Consider the following 14,900-nt stretch of genomic DNA (forward strand, 5'->3'; position numbering starts at 1 on the left):
TCAGGCTTCCATATTCCCCGCCCCATTCCCCATCACCCTGCTCTGGTCCAGGTGCACTGACCTCTGCGTTGCCGCGTCCAGCAGTCAGTTTCCAGCATTCATATTAGTCAGGGCAGCCTGTGAACGGCACTCGGTACAGCTCTCTCCTCCTTGAACTTTTTTCGTTTGTTTCCAGGGCACAGCACCCTCCCGATCCTTCCTCTACGTCCCCAGGCCTTCTCGGTCTCCCCGTCTGCTTCCCCCTCATCTCCCCAGCTCTCATCGTTAGACTGCGCCCTCCCCCAGGCCTGAGCCTTAGACTCTTTCCCTATCCGTACTTACTCTGGTGACTTCATCCATTTCATTAAGTATTCTGCCTTTACTGATATAAAAAGATAGATACTTTTAGCCTCTTTTCTGATTTTCTTACCCCAACAATCCTTTCCCACTTGGATGCCTTATAAGTACCTGAGATTTAACACATTCAGAATTCAGCACCTGACCCTCACTTCCACCCACTCCCAGCCCTCCCTAAACCATCTATTTTCACAGTCTTTTTCCATCTCCATAGATGGCAGCTTCCTCTTTCAAGTTAACTGACCAAAACTGGGGAACTTTTATCCTTGACCCTTCTCTTTCCCCCCCACCCTCCATCCGATCTTTCAGGTCAGTCAGCTGTGTCTTCAAAATGTAGATGCTACCCTTGGTCGCAGCCACCATCATCTCCTGCTGGTTTAAAACAGTAGCACCCTAACCAGCCTGCGTGCTTCCGCCCTTGCCTCAGTCTTGATACTGTACACAGAGGGATATTATTAAAATTTAAGTTAAATCATCTCATTTCTCTGCTCCAAACTTTCCAATTACTTCCCATCTCAGAGGAAGAACCAGCATCCTTAAATGGCCTGTACGAGTTGATATGTTCTCTCCCCTCTTTGCTTGTGTAAACAGTTTCTAGAACTCTCTCTTGTTCTTTCTGCTGAAGGCACATTGGCTCTCCTGCTATTCCTCGAACCCAGTAGGCACATTCTTACCTTAGGACTTTTGCACTTCCTGTTCGTGCTGCCCAGAACGTTCTTTCCTATTTTTTTGATTCATTTCCTCATCTCTTTCAGGCTTCACTCCCAAGTTATCCCATTTAAAATTTCCACCCTTGGCTCCTGAGGCTCTCTCCTTTTCCTTGTATTTTTTCTCCATAGCACTTAATCACCACATAATCTGTCTTTCATATAATTATCTTGTTTATTGTCTTCACCATCTACTCACCCATCACCACCATGCCCCAGGCCCAGAGGCTCCAGGCTCCAGGCTCCACGACAATGTGGAATTGTGTCCATTTTATTCACGCCTGTGCTCACCATGCCTACGACAATGCCTGGCACATCTGGGTTCTCACTGCATGTTGGTGGGTGGCTGGATGGATTCGTGTGTGAAAGCAACGAATGTCAAAAGAGCTGAGCCGGAGTCTTCTTCCCTTCACTCTCAGCTGAGTGAGACTGGAAGGCCAGCTGATCATCACTGAGCCTTTCGTCTGGCTTAGACAAGTAAAGGAATAAAATAGGCCCCAGTTCATAGGATTGTTGTGCGAATCATGAGAAAATTAGTAGATTGTTAAGATAAGGAGACGAAAAGGAAGGAGAAGCCTCTCGGGACTGAGCCTTGCAGAAAAAAGTCTTCTTATTTTATAGTTTTGACTATGTCTAGGCCTGGTTATCAGGGGTTTGTTTTAAACATTGACATAGCACTGATATCGATTTCTTTCGTGAATGGTGTAAATTCGGGGCAGGAACCTTTTAATACAGTGATTCTCAAAGTGTGATCCATAAACTGTTTGTTTCTGGTCCGTAAAGAGTAAATCCAGAAATTGAGGATGAACATTTAGACACTTGTAGCAACTTAATCAAATATTTTTATATATGCTGAATGTAATAATAGAAATTTTTGAACTTCTGTCTTGCATATCTTTTGTTTAATTTTATTTTTTTCATACTTTACAACAGGATTGGTCTCTGACACATTGGAAGGAAAAATAAAAACCTGGCCCTACACCACAGATAGTTTGAAATGACGGGTTGGAACAGATGAGCATAGTGTTCTTTTAAAATATTCAAAAGTCTGTATAATGTTGAAGTCAGCGTCACAAATTACCCTGCCTTGCAATACTTTCTAAGTTTATTTATGAGCAGAAATGAGAATGTTTCTTAAAAAAATTGAGCAATTAGTAGTATTACTTAGAGATGTTGCTAAGCTTTTCAATATTTATAATAATTATAATAGCTAAAGGTCAATCTCATACTCAATAAAGATTCATCAAGTGCTTAACTTGTACTAGGCACTTTACGATATAATTTATGAATCTGTGTGCAAGTTAACTTAAAAATGGAACTAGCTCAGACATCCTTCCTAAGGCTGCTCTTTAATCAGCAGAGCTGCACTGGTCAGTGAAACACACATGGACGGGGCTGAACAGACTAGTATAAAAGTTTGATCCTTAGTTCAAATCTTGATTCAAATCCCTGTCTGTATAAATTTTGATGCTTCTAAGTTTGAGGATTGTGAGTCCATGCTAATTTGCATGGCTAATTTGTACTTAAACTAGTTTTCTTTTTTATGGCAGGAAAATTCAGATTCCTAGATTCAATAGCACGTCGTTGTGCCTGTTTCACAGTTCCACGTGATTCATTTCAAAAAGAACCCACGTTTGAGTCAGAGTAATGTTAGACCACGTTTCGTTCACTGGAAGATAGAGTTTCTAAGGTTTTCTAAATTCATATAAATGTCGCTGTGTTCTGTGAGGAGACCCAGAATGGTTTTGAGAGGAAGAATGGCACCTGATTCATCTTGATCTAGATTTCCCCTGGTGATCTGGGTTTCAGGGCACTTTCCAAGGCTGTAGAAAGATTTTATCAGCATGTAGGGAGTCGGACCAGGTCAAGAGTTAAGTGATAAATTTTTGATTTCTTCCGGTTGAGACAAGTCTGATTTCCCTTATTGTTACAGATTGCCAGAGCAGATATTGTTGGACTCTAAACTTTGATCACCTAAAAATTCAGGGTTATTTTCTTTGACTATTCTGTCATATGTCCCTAAAAGAAAATTTAAAAAGTTGTTTTGAACACCTTTGAAATTCCCCCCATAATGTTAAATTTACTTTTTTCATTATATATTAATATGACTTAAATTTTAATTTAACAAAAGCATCATAAAATGAAGAAATAAAGCTTATCTTTATATCATGAAAAAGCATTATTTTGTAAATGGCCTTTTCTGACTTGTTTATGAAAAACTGGAAACGATCAGAATAATGTTTTCCAATTAGGAGGTGTTTTCCATCTTTTTTTTTTCTTCTTTTTAAATCTAAGTTGCCTTTATGATGGTTTCTTTAAGAAACTTAAAGTAGATTTTTTTTAATAACTTCATTTGACCTGTTTATTACAAAACTGTTATGGAATTTCACACATCTGTTTCAAAACGCAGCTCCTCATAGACTACTGCACTGTTTCTCAATTTTAATAGGCCTCATTATCCTATAAATAAACCTGCATTTTCTTACCTGATCAAGTGAGCAAACAATAGGGGTTAGATGTGGCAAACACTTTAACCAAAAGCACATGTCTAGCCGTCACCGTGAGGTAGAGTCATATCAAGATTGCTTGAAGTTATTAATGGCAGTAAAATTTATGCTTCCTCCTGTTTTCCCAATTAAATCAAGAAGCCTTTTTTCTTAAGATTCTTCTATCACCAGCTGGTTCCAATCCTGTGTGTGTGAATATTGCCCGGGGTGTCTCCATTTCTAATGGTGAAAGCTGACCAGAGCACATGAAGTCGGTGATGGGGACACGGCAGTGGGAAGGCAGTCATTGTTCAGGGCTCCCTTTCAGCTCTTGTCATTTGCACCACAAGGACGCGTGTTTGTAGGGCATGTTACAAAGAAGTTGTTGTGGTGTGCTGTGGATGTAATAAAAGAATACTACAAACAAGATAATAAAATAACTGAAAACATGTTGAAAATATATGAGAAATAAGCTACATGGCAAAATGTCCAGTTGTACATACAAAAAAAGAATGCAAATGCATCGAAAGTGTTGGACTTTAAAGTACTTGTTTAGCGAATGCCTTTTAATGTGACAGAGCTATTGAGCTTAATGGTAGATTTACAATTTCAGTTTCTTATGGTTTTAAATTAAATAATATGAACAAAAATCATTTATCCACAAATCATTGTTTCACAAAATTATCGTGACACCTGTTTCCGTACTAATCATTGTAACCTATATAGTTGTCATTCACCCCCTGCCCCCATAACTCATGGTTAAAAGCTCTTGATTTTTATCTATTCACCTCACATCTTTATTAGATTTGACTGTGAACGAACCTATTACAGAACCAAAGACAGTTGCAGTCTTAAAAATTGGTTTCTCTAAATTCAAGTTTTAACTGAAGCTGTCTAATCAGACTGGGTACGTATCTCTAATATGGCCCCAATAAGTTAAACATAAAATTATATGGAAACGTGTACCAAAGATGTTCTAATGTACCTTCGGTGTGTTTTTAGTATATTCCAATATAGTCAATATATATGTTCAGTAATTGTGGCAACTCTCTTCTACGTGGTGTTTTTGCCTGTGTTGCTAGAGCTTTAAGGGCCCTCACTGTGTAGTAAATGTAAAGACACTTGTGAGTTTTGAACTGTGTTGTATCCACGTAGACTTTCTAGGGGTGATGTATCACCTACTCTATTCGAACATAGGGGCGCTTACATTCCCACTTCTCTTATCTTTCACAGAGCCTTTGTGACTTCAAAGGGAGTTTTCCACTTTGAACAAGACATGGAGTGTAGAAGGGAATGAGAATCTGGCTAATAATGTGGCCCATAACTTGTGTTCTCACTCTGTTTTTACAAAGTGTTGGGCTGGGTCTACTGCAGAAGCGGAAATTTGGCTTTGAGTTCTGGTGTTCAGAACTCATATTTCTGCTTGACTGAACTGTGAGTGGAAAATCCCAAATGTCTTACAAAATTAGTGGCTAAATGGTGCTTTTACTAATCACTTCAGAGATGAAAAAACTGAAGACAGTTTAAAATTCAAAACCTATCAGCATGCGTTTGCCCTTTAATTGGCAGAAAATCGATTATGAGAGCAGCCTAGAGAGCTGATTTTTTTTTCCTCCTTCAGCTGCTCCAGCTGAACTACAGCTGCAATTTTTTTTTTTTAAAGAAAAGAAAAAAAACCTCTTGAATGTATTTTATAAGTGCAATAATTCCCACAAAATCAGTTACTAGAGTTAATGGCCAGTTTGTTAAGGCATTAACTGCCCTCAGCTGGGAATGACCAGTTTTGGGGGAACGGCCGCACGACTGCTAAGATGATTCAGTAACACTTTCAAATAATGATCCAGCTAATTAACGGCGAATTCCTGTGGAAATCCTATCGAAGCACTTATGACCTCTGCATTTACTAGCCAGTGAGTTCATCATGATTCATGTTTATTACCATAAATACCCAAAGAATCATAATGACTAGGCCGTTTTTTTCCACTCCGGCCTTATTACTTGACCAGATCTGACTAATCCACCTCTCGTCATTAAGGCCTACTTCTCAAAATATTCAGTCTTTTCACTGCTCTCAAAATTCAGAGCCTTTGGCGCTATGCCAGGATACCGACTATTGGCAGCCCGTTTTAACTTGGGATGCCGTTAGGGGATAATTGATGTGTGTAAGTCTTGAAAGAGCCCTTTTGAAATGCCTGCCATTTGTAGGATGTGGAAGAATCAAAGCTGGTTAGCTGGAGTTTATGGTTCTCAGTCATGAATTCTTATGAGAAAATCGTACCCTCTAGCCTCCCGAATTCATTTAGGTTATGCAAGATTGTTGGAGTTGTTTGTCTTTTTTTTTTTTTTGACGTTTATGTTCTAAGAACTAAAATATCCTTTCTTTCATTGAATGAAGATAACTATTGGCTTATAATAAAGAATAAGCTCATATTTTACTCAGACCATTTAATCTTTCTTAATGGCTGTTTATTGCAACATGATCTGCAAATTAGCCTTTAAGTAATCATAAATGTTGGCTACCAGAAAGCCTCTACTTTTTGTTGTTCAGCTGTGTTTGAAGAGATGAATTCAGGTTATTTCCAGACAGCTTCTCACTCCAAGTATTCACTTTTGTCCTAAAATACTTCATCTTTTGTTGTGGCTGTCAGATATCTGCTAGTTGTCATTAGGTTTTAGGCTATATTTTTGTCAAGCACTTAATCATTTATATAATCGTTGAATCAATGAATAAGATACCTGTGATTCATATACTATAATCTTCATTCATATATCATAGTTCTTTAGAAGAGAAAAGAAATATGTGGTATTTAACAAGATATGAATTAGAATCACTAAGGTAACATCTGGGTAACAAGACCATTTACAAAATTATTTCCATTTTTTTCTGAATAAAAGGGCAAATGTCAGTTTCTATTTTTTTCATTCCTAAATAAATAGAAAAAGGGAAGAAAATCAATTTTATAGGTATTTTGTAAATCAATTGATTGAATTCTAAGGAACCTTTGCCCAGACAAAATGTGGAAGACATATCAGCAACACGAGTTACATAGGCTTCTGAGTGCAGTGCTGTTGTCCCTTAGATATGTCATCACCTCCTTTCACATTTTCCTCAAGAAAAAAAATATCCCTGGTGCAGAGCTGGTCACGCTCCCAGTTCTTGTGTTCAGTCGCACTCAGCCAGACCAGGGGCCACACCTACAGGTTTCATTGGCCTAGCACATGCTGCTCCAAGGTGAGCAAAGTGCTGTCGCTCATCGTGAGGTGGCCGTCTGTGTCGTCACACTTGTCTCTGTGACCTTTCACCTTCATAGTCCACCTGCTCCGCCGCCATTCCCCATTCCAGGAGTTCCACGTGGAAGGAGAGGGCGCCGCAGCGTGTGGCGGTGTGGAGCGGGCACACGCTGATCAGTGCTCCACGCTTCCGTTACTTTCTTTCCTCAAGTTTTATTTTCATGAAGGAATTTATAACCCTGTGAGAATGAGAAAACGATGGAGGGTTCTTCCCAGACTGGAGCTTGTAGGTGACTCCTAAGCCCATACTACTGGGGAGAAGGGGACAGCAGAGCTTCATAGGAAAGTGACTGGGTGGAAGGACCTGTGGCTCAGCACAGGCTCAGAATGGACCTCTAACCTGCACAAGGCCAGGTTGCCCGGCGTCGGCAGAGCCACACGCTGACCCCGAGCGGTCGCCTCCATGGCCTCCACGTGGGGGGACCCAGCTCTTCCCCGAGGGCCGCCACTGCTGCTCACCGCCCCGCCCGCCCCCGCTCGCCTTCAGGCTTCTGCACCTTGTTTTTCTCAGTATGTCGGCCACTGCTTGACGGCAGTTCTGGTCCAACTTCGTGAGAGTGATTTGTTTTATATAACGCTCATCTTTTTTCTAGGTTTATTGCCGTCCACTTGGTATATAATGTTATGTAATTTTGCGGTGTACAGCGTTAACGATTTGATATGTGTACGTATTGTAAAATGGTGACCAGTCAGGTTCGTCACACATCTGTCACATCACATTATTACAATTTCTGTGTGTGTGGCGAGGACTTTTAAGGTCTACTCTCAGCAACATTCAAATGTACACTACAGTATTGTTACCTGTAGTCACTGTACTGTTTATTAGAAGTAGGATCAGTCAGATATTTATTGAGAAGCTTGCATGTGCTCTATACCACGCCTTACGAGAACACCAAACTTTACATCTGGCAAGGCTTTCTAACTGCCTTAAACTGTGCCTAATACATGAAAAAAGTTCAGTGAGAATATAAAGCAGTATTTTAAAAAACACAAGTATTCTAGTAATTGTGTGCTATGGTAGACATAAGAATAATGGTGCTAGATTTATCCTTCCTGTTAAAATATATTTAAAATCTTTTTGATGTAATTTATCAACTAAATTTACTTACATGATTGTTTTTAAACTCCAAATATCTTCAAGGATTTCTCATAGCTCAGCATCCTCAAGAATATCGTTCTTTGGATAAAACTTTCTGGTTAAACTTTCCCAGCTCTAGTTTTGCTACTAACTTTGAAATAGCAAATAGTTCCTTAAAATATGGTCTCTCCGAAAGCAGGTGGAATGACGACATGGCATATTAAAGTCCCATTTTATTTTTCAAGTCTATGATGTATCATTCACTTTTCTCTTTTCAGTTTCGAGGTGTATAAAACTAGAATTATTTTACCTCAGAAGTTCTGAGGCAATCCTTAGATTACATGCTTATAAGTTTATAGCCTTTAGCATTTTTTAGTTTTGTATTTTTTAACATTACAAATACTTTTCTACTGCTTTTATCATTTTGATTATTTTTTCCAATTTTTGATTCATGGGAATTAAATACACATTTTGTTGATTATTTCTTATATATCATCACTTTCAGTAAACTGTATTAATCCCATATTTTGATAAAACAGTAAGGGTGGGCAGGCCACTGTTATAGTGGGCTACTGAAAATAATTCTTAGGTTTTGGTTTATTTTTTTCCTAAAAATATGCCTTGCAAATGCATATTATCTCTTGGAAATTAGTGATATTTCACAGATAGTGCGATTCACACTTTGGAATGGAAACAGGGAGCTTGAAATATTTTCTAGATGAGGGTTATATTAGGGTTTAATTCAGTAGTTTTAAAGTTTTAATGCATTAATTTCAGTGTTATACCAAAGAAATGTAATCACATAAATCTCAATCACCATATTCATGATTTTTTATTCCCAGGCAATGAAAACTACAAACAAATAGCAATGTGTGTTCTTTACCACATAAGCATGGATGACCGCTTTAAATCTATGTTTGCATACACTGACTGTATACCACAGGTAAGTGATTCAAGTGTTTTTAGAAAGAGCATTCAAAAAATTTTTTTACTTTTTTCTCGATATTCCAGATATTTTTCTTAAAAAATTCCCTCTTAAAAATAATATAAATTCATTATAGAAAATCTGTTATAATATAAATTTGTTATAAGTACAGAACAGTATAAAATGAAAATAACTTGGTTACCTATACCCAGAGATATTCATTTAACATTCTGCTACATTTCCTTCTACATAGTTAAAAAAATATATATTGGCATTATATATGTAATTATATATTACTTTATTTACTTAATAGATCATTAATACTCTCCCATGTCATTGAATGTTCTTCAAAAATTATTTTCAATAGTTGTATAATATTCTGTTGCATAGATGTACCATAATTTAAATATTGTTAAATTGTACGTTTAGTTTTTTTCCAGTTTATCACATAAAAACAGATCTAAATGTATGTAAGCAAATGAAATAATGTGGAATAAATATCATAGCATATAAATGTTTATCCCATCCTTAATTTTTTCTTTTGTTTAAATCCTAAAAGTAGAATTACTAGGTCAAAAAATATGAACACCCCTTGTGTGTTTGACATATTGTGGCCAGATTACCTTCTAAGAACACATAAGTTTATATTTCCAGCTAGCATTTCATCTTTAACACGGGCTATTATCATTTCTCTAAAAATGGAGTGTCTCTTTTTATTTGGATTTCTATGGATATTGGTGAGGTTGAACGTTTTTTATATGTTTATTATCCATATTATGTTATAAATTATTCATGTCCCTTGCCAATTTTTCCATGAGCATGTTAATATTTTCATGATTAATAAAATCTATATATAATAACTATTTTAACTCTGTCATATTACAAACATTTCCTAACTTTGTAATTTTCTCTTTAATTCTGTTTATAGTTGATGGTTTTAAGTGCTTTGCATACTCTGATGGGAAAACGCTTCATCAAAATTCTTTTATTTTTATAGCACTGTTCTCAAGAAAGTTGTTTGATGTGACTCAGTTTTGAAATACTTAGGTCTATTCGTTAGGTCTATTTGTTTTGAAGGAACTTAGTGACTCTTTTTTTACATGGACTCTTCAGGGTAGAGATATTCTGTACTTATATGATTTTACTCTTAGGGAATTTACAGTCATAGAGTAACATTGTGCCATTAATCTTTCATAAACTGAGCTCCAGTAATTTGGTTATCTGATGATTGAAACACTGGGGCTGATTTTTAATGTTATATTATTTTCTATAAAATTGTTTTCTAAAATAGAGAAAGCAAAATTACAGGATGTATAATATACAATAAAAATAACACATTTTTCAAAACATTAGAAGAATATGAATATGTCACACTTATTAAAGTAATTCCTCTTAAGACTACAAAAAGGCAATTTCTTATTAGCTTATAATATAAGTTATTAAATTTATATTACTTGAAAATAATTACTATGTAATAAAAAATGGACCACAATTTCTCTCTTTATTAATTCTTATCGACCACCCTTCTATTTATCCCAAATCCATAAGACAGTTCTAAAATTCAATTTCCTATATCAGAATTTTGACACTATCTACATGCCATTAAAAAACTGATAAACTCTTAAGGGTAATTTCTTAGCCTTTTATGTCAGGGGATAAACTAATTACACTTGTTTATAGGAAATAGACATCCTTCAAAAAATATGCAGCATTTTTGATCTAACAAGGCAAGGCTTCTTACAGAGATAACGCATGTCAGACTACAGCCAGTGTGAAGTGTAATCAAACTCTTTGTCAAACAAGTTTTCAATAAAAGAGTAGCCATGTCAAAGGGAGATTACAGGTGATTTACCACAGTCTCACTCCATATGTTCTGAGGGTTTCTGCTTTGCAATTTCAAAGGGTGTTCCTTTTTCAATCCCATTTAGTGTCAGAACTTCATTGACTACAGGATATGAATTGGAAAGCAGCCAAAAAAGAATAATATTCTTGCCTAGATTGACTGTTTTTGTCCAGATTAGAATTTTAAAATAATAATATTAAGTAAAAGAGATGTAAATGTAAACTAAAAAGGGATGGAAAACTTATTTTGTTGAATCTTGTATTTGGAGTTACTCTTCCCTTTTAAAATGTGTAATCTCAAACATAAAATATAAAACTTTATTTTAAATAAAGAATCAGAAATAAGAACCTGCTTAGGTTACTTTTGAGACGTTATCATTATGTATTGCAATTGAAAACTGTGTATATACAAAATTCTCCCATACCTTTTTTAGAACAATATTCATGCATGTTTTCTTGCCAGATAATTTTCTAACGCCAAACATTTCCGCAGTGGAGTTTTCAGAACATTTATGACCTGTATTTCATGCACAGAATCTTCTAAAACTCATTCAGTAGTCAACAATTTTTTTTTCTTTTGAAAAGTTCAACCCTTATAGGACTAGGTAAGGTTATATTATTAAATTATATCATAAACATTCTGAAGCTTTTCAGTCGAGGCCATATTTTGAGAAACCAATTGATACTCTAAAATATGTTTGCTCCTAAAGTGCCATCCAGCCTATAACTTGACTTTATAGGGGGCAATTTTGACATATCTTGGGAAAAGTTGACATGGTTTGATTGCCACGCAGTTCTAAGTTTATTGTAAAATAAAAGCATCATGGCAAGCAAATCTTAGATTCAATTGGAATTTCCAAGCTTCTTTCAGGAATTAAAAAGGTACTCCTTTCAGAAGTATTGGCTATTTGAAGTACTGTTTATAACAGTGGTAAAGCTTTAAACTCATTTGTGACAACAGCTGATTAACCTACTTATTAAATAAAGCTATATCTGAAGTTCAGAGTATTTTAGTGTTAATGTTTTATTCTGTTCACTTTGAATGTATGCATATTAGTTTTTGTTTAGTAAAGATCGTCTAGTATTGCAAATGAATTTTTCAGATGAGAAGCCTAAAATAACATTGAAAGCGGGAAAGCAATGGTTTAGTAGTTATTTATATTCATCTTACTGATCAAAAGAGTGTAGAGTATGGTTATATTTTTTAATTACATTAGAGATCTATGTAAAGGAGCTTTTACAAATTGTAAAACACTATACAAAAGTAAGGTACTATTAGTAAAATGTCAAATCTTTTTCTCATTATTTTTGACCTATTCATAGTCCAATTTAGATACTGCCTTCCTTATATGTGTTTTATAAGTTAAGCCTATAATTAGATTAGAGTTCACTTTGAAAATCATTTCACATTCAGAGTAGGTGATTATATATTCAATGTGCCTTATAATCTCTCCCGATATTATGTTGCTTTGCTTCTTTTGTACTTTATTGCCTCTAATTATCCAATATATTCTAATTTTTTCCCTATTATGTCACTATTCTGCACAATTTTGGGGGCCAGGCAAATCTTTCTTTATACATGATCTTAATGGTCTCGGTGGGTGAATTGTTTCAGGTAAGCATGCTTGGGGATAACCAGGAGTTAATAGTTGTATTCTAATAATAGTTAAAAGTACACATTAACAGTTCATTGTTATTTAGACCTCTAAGATGCATGCTTTGTTTAAATAGGTGCAAATGCCATCCAGATGCTTATAAAAGCATTTATTGGTAATAGAATGGCCAATCAAAGTACGTGTTTGGGCAATGATGTCATGGTGTTGTTTAATATTTTACCCTAGAACAGTGTGCAAGAATCTTCATAGTGATCCACATGTTTTCCACTGCAGTTGTCCTCTCTGGCCCCTCTTTGATCTGCATGCTCTTTTTAGCCGAATGCTGGTAAACGTCCTTTCTGACAGCCCCCTTTGCTCCTGCCTGCCATTATCTGCTGAAGTTCAGAAACCAGAGCATCACTTCAAACAGCAGAGTTAGGGAGTCGCCAGTCAGAAGAGATTCCTGAGGCATGCAGAGTTCTGCCATAATCATTCAAAGATGTTTGGGCGGGGGTGGGGGTGGTGGAGGTGTGCGAACAGAGAGCTGTGGGGGTTGGCTCTGGTCACTGGTAAATAAGTGAAGTCAGGTGCCAGAGAGTCTAGACACAGTGATTTCGGTCGTAGGTCTTTGGTATCTGATACTCAGTGTGGGACTTGTCTGATTGAGCACTGTCGCCTCTTCATCGCGCAAGCCGAAGCCCTTTTACTGCCTTCCTGGTAAATTGGTAAAAGATGACAATGGACATAGTTAAAGCAGAACAAATCTAGTTTTAATATTTCCTAGTTGTCAGCAATTACACTTACTTTTGAAGTGCCGTGGGTAGCAATCAAATTGAAGACATCATGTTGCACGTAGAGTTTGAACTAAACTATTATTTTAAAATGTGAATGCTTTAATTAAAATTGAAGTGTTTCTCTTTCTTATTATGAAAAACTAATTCTATATCATGATACATTTAATTCACATTTAGTCCTAATTTCTCTTGATGGGGGGGAGTAGATAAGATTTCAAACCATGCATTATTTTTATTTTTTAAATCTAGCTTTTGATTATTTCATGAAATTACAAAAACAAAGCAAAACAAAAATCTAGCTTCTAAGCAAATCAACTGTAACCCTATTTTTAAGGGCAGTTTTCATACTACAAGGTTCATTTCAAGTAAATAGTCACCGATATTTTGCCTTCTTAAAGCTTTGAGTTGATGTAGCATTTTTTGTCATTACAAAAAAGCTTCTTGTATCAGTAAAAGCCTGGAAGAAATCTATAGTAGGTTTTTATGAGTATGAAAAACATAATAAATTTTAATTGGCAGTTAATTTATAGATAGGTTGCAAAACCTGTTAAATATATATCCAGTAAATATAGATTATTTTTGCCATACAATTTTTAAATTCTGTAACATTATTAAATGTTGTTGATTCTCTACCCAGAGATTCCATTAGCAACATTTGTGGTTAAAGAGCTGCCCTCTGGGAAAGGCATACCTGCCAGCCATTCACCTGCTACAGTGTTTGCTAGTTTTCAGCATATGATAAATGTATATAGATATAGTGTTGTTAGAATTATACCTAAGTGTTTTATTTTGGAGGAGCGATTATAAGTAGATTTGTTTTTAATTTTGGTCTCCAATTGTGCATTGGTAGCACATAGAAATACAATTGATTTTTGTGTGTTGATCATGTATCCTTTTTGAAATGTAGAAGTTATCTGGAGCTAATGTGGAGAATAACCAAAACAAGATTTAACAGAATAGGGTCTAACCAGTTAATAAATAGTGTTATTATTCACTAACTATATGTAAGGCACCGTGCTGGATTTATGAAGGTGTGTTGATCTAAAAAGATATTGCCCTGAGATGAAAAGGAAGAAATTTTTAGGTTGTAAATTGACTTCTATATATTGTTAGAAAAAAATCTTTACATGATATACATTAAGTTAATTTGCTGATTTACCAATAATAGACTAGCTTCTCAAAACTATATCATAAAGTTTATTTCTTCTTTATTATAGGAACTAATTCTTACCTTGAAAAATCTAGATTACTGCTAAATGGCATAGATAGCCTGCCTTTTCAAACTCCTTACTTTTCTGTCTGTTGCTTCTTAAGCCCTCTTTCCTTTCTCTTAACCTTAAATGGAATTCTTTTCTCATTTTATACCCATGCCCAAATAATTGGATCCAGCCTACAGCTTCAGTTATCGACCATATATGACAGTTTCTAAAACTATACCTTCAGTCCAAACATTTCTTCTAAACTCATGCTTGCATTTATAACTTGTACTGAATAACTGTACTAGACTATCAGATAGGCAACTTAAACTCAGCGTATCGAAAACCCAAACCACTATCTCCTCTTCAAAGTTTTCTCCTGTTTCTAGTTTCTCCTTTTTGGTAAATGTTGGTATCACCATTCATGTCGGTGCAGAAACCTGGGAGGCACCTTGGACCCTTCCTTTCCTTGAGCACATCATCTAGTCAGTCATGAAATCCTGTTTTGATTCTTTCCTGAGTATATCCCTAGCCATCCTCTTAGCTCTACTCACACTGCTCTCCCTGGTCCAGGAGGCCATGCTCTTACCTGGACGTTTCCTCTAGCCTCCTGGATGGTTTTCCCACATCTTTCTTACCCTGGTTCAGTC

General features: G+C 36.0%; 1 protein-coding gene across 2 annotated transcripts in view; it reads left to right on the top strand.

Annotated features, from left to right (window-relative positions):
- The window catches only part of KIFAP3 (kinesin associated protein 3), a 107,118-nt gene that overhangs the window by 38,256 nt on the left and 53,962 nt on the right, over positions 1-14,900 (top strand). For both annotated transcript variants that reach the window (XM_039881591.1, XM_039881592.1), the window contains one exon: positions 8,741-8,841. In XM_039881591.1, the coding sequence (XP_039737525.1) occupies positions 8,741-8,841 (101 nt within the window). The remainder of the gene's footprint in view (positions 1-8,740; positions 8,842-14,900) is intronic.

The sequence above is a fragment of the Pteropus medius genome, unplaced genomic scaffold (assembly GCF_902729225.1).
Source record: "Pteropus medius unplaced genomic scaffold, Ma_sr-lr_union100, whole genome shotgun sequence".
NCBI classification, from domain to species: Eukaryota; Metazoa; Chordata; class Mammalia; order Chiroptera; family Pteropodidae; genus Pteropus; species Pteropus medius.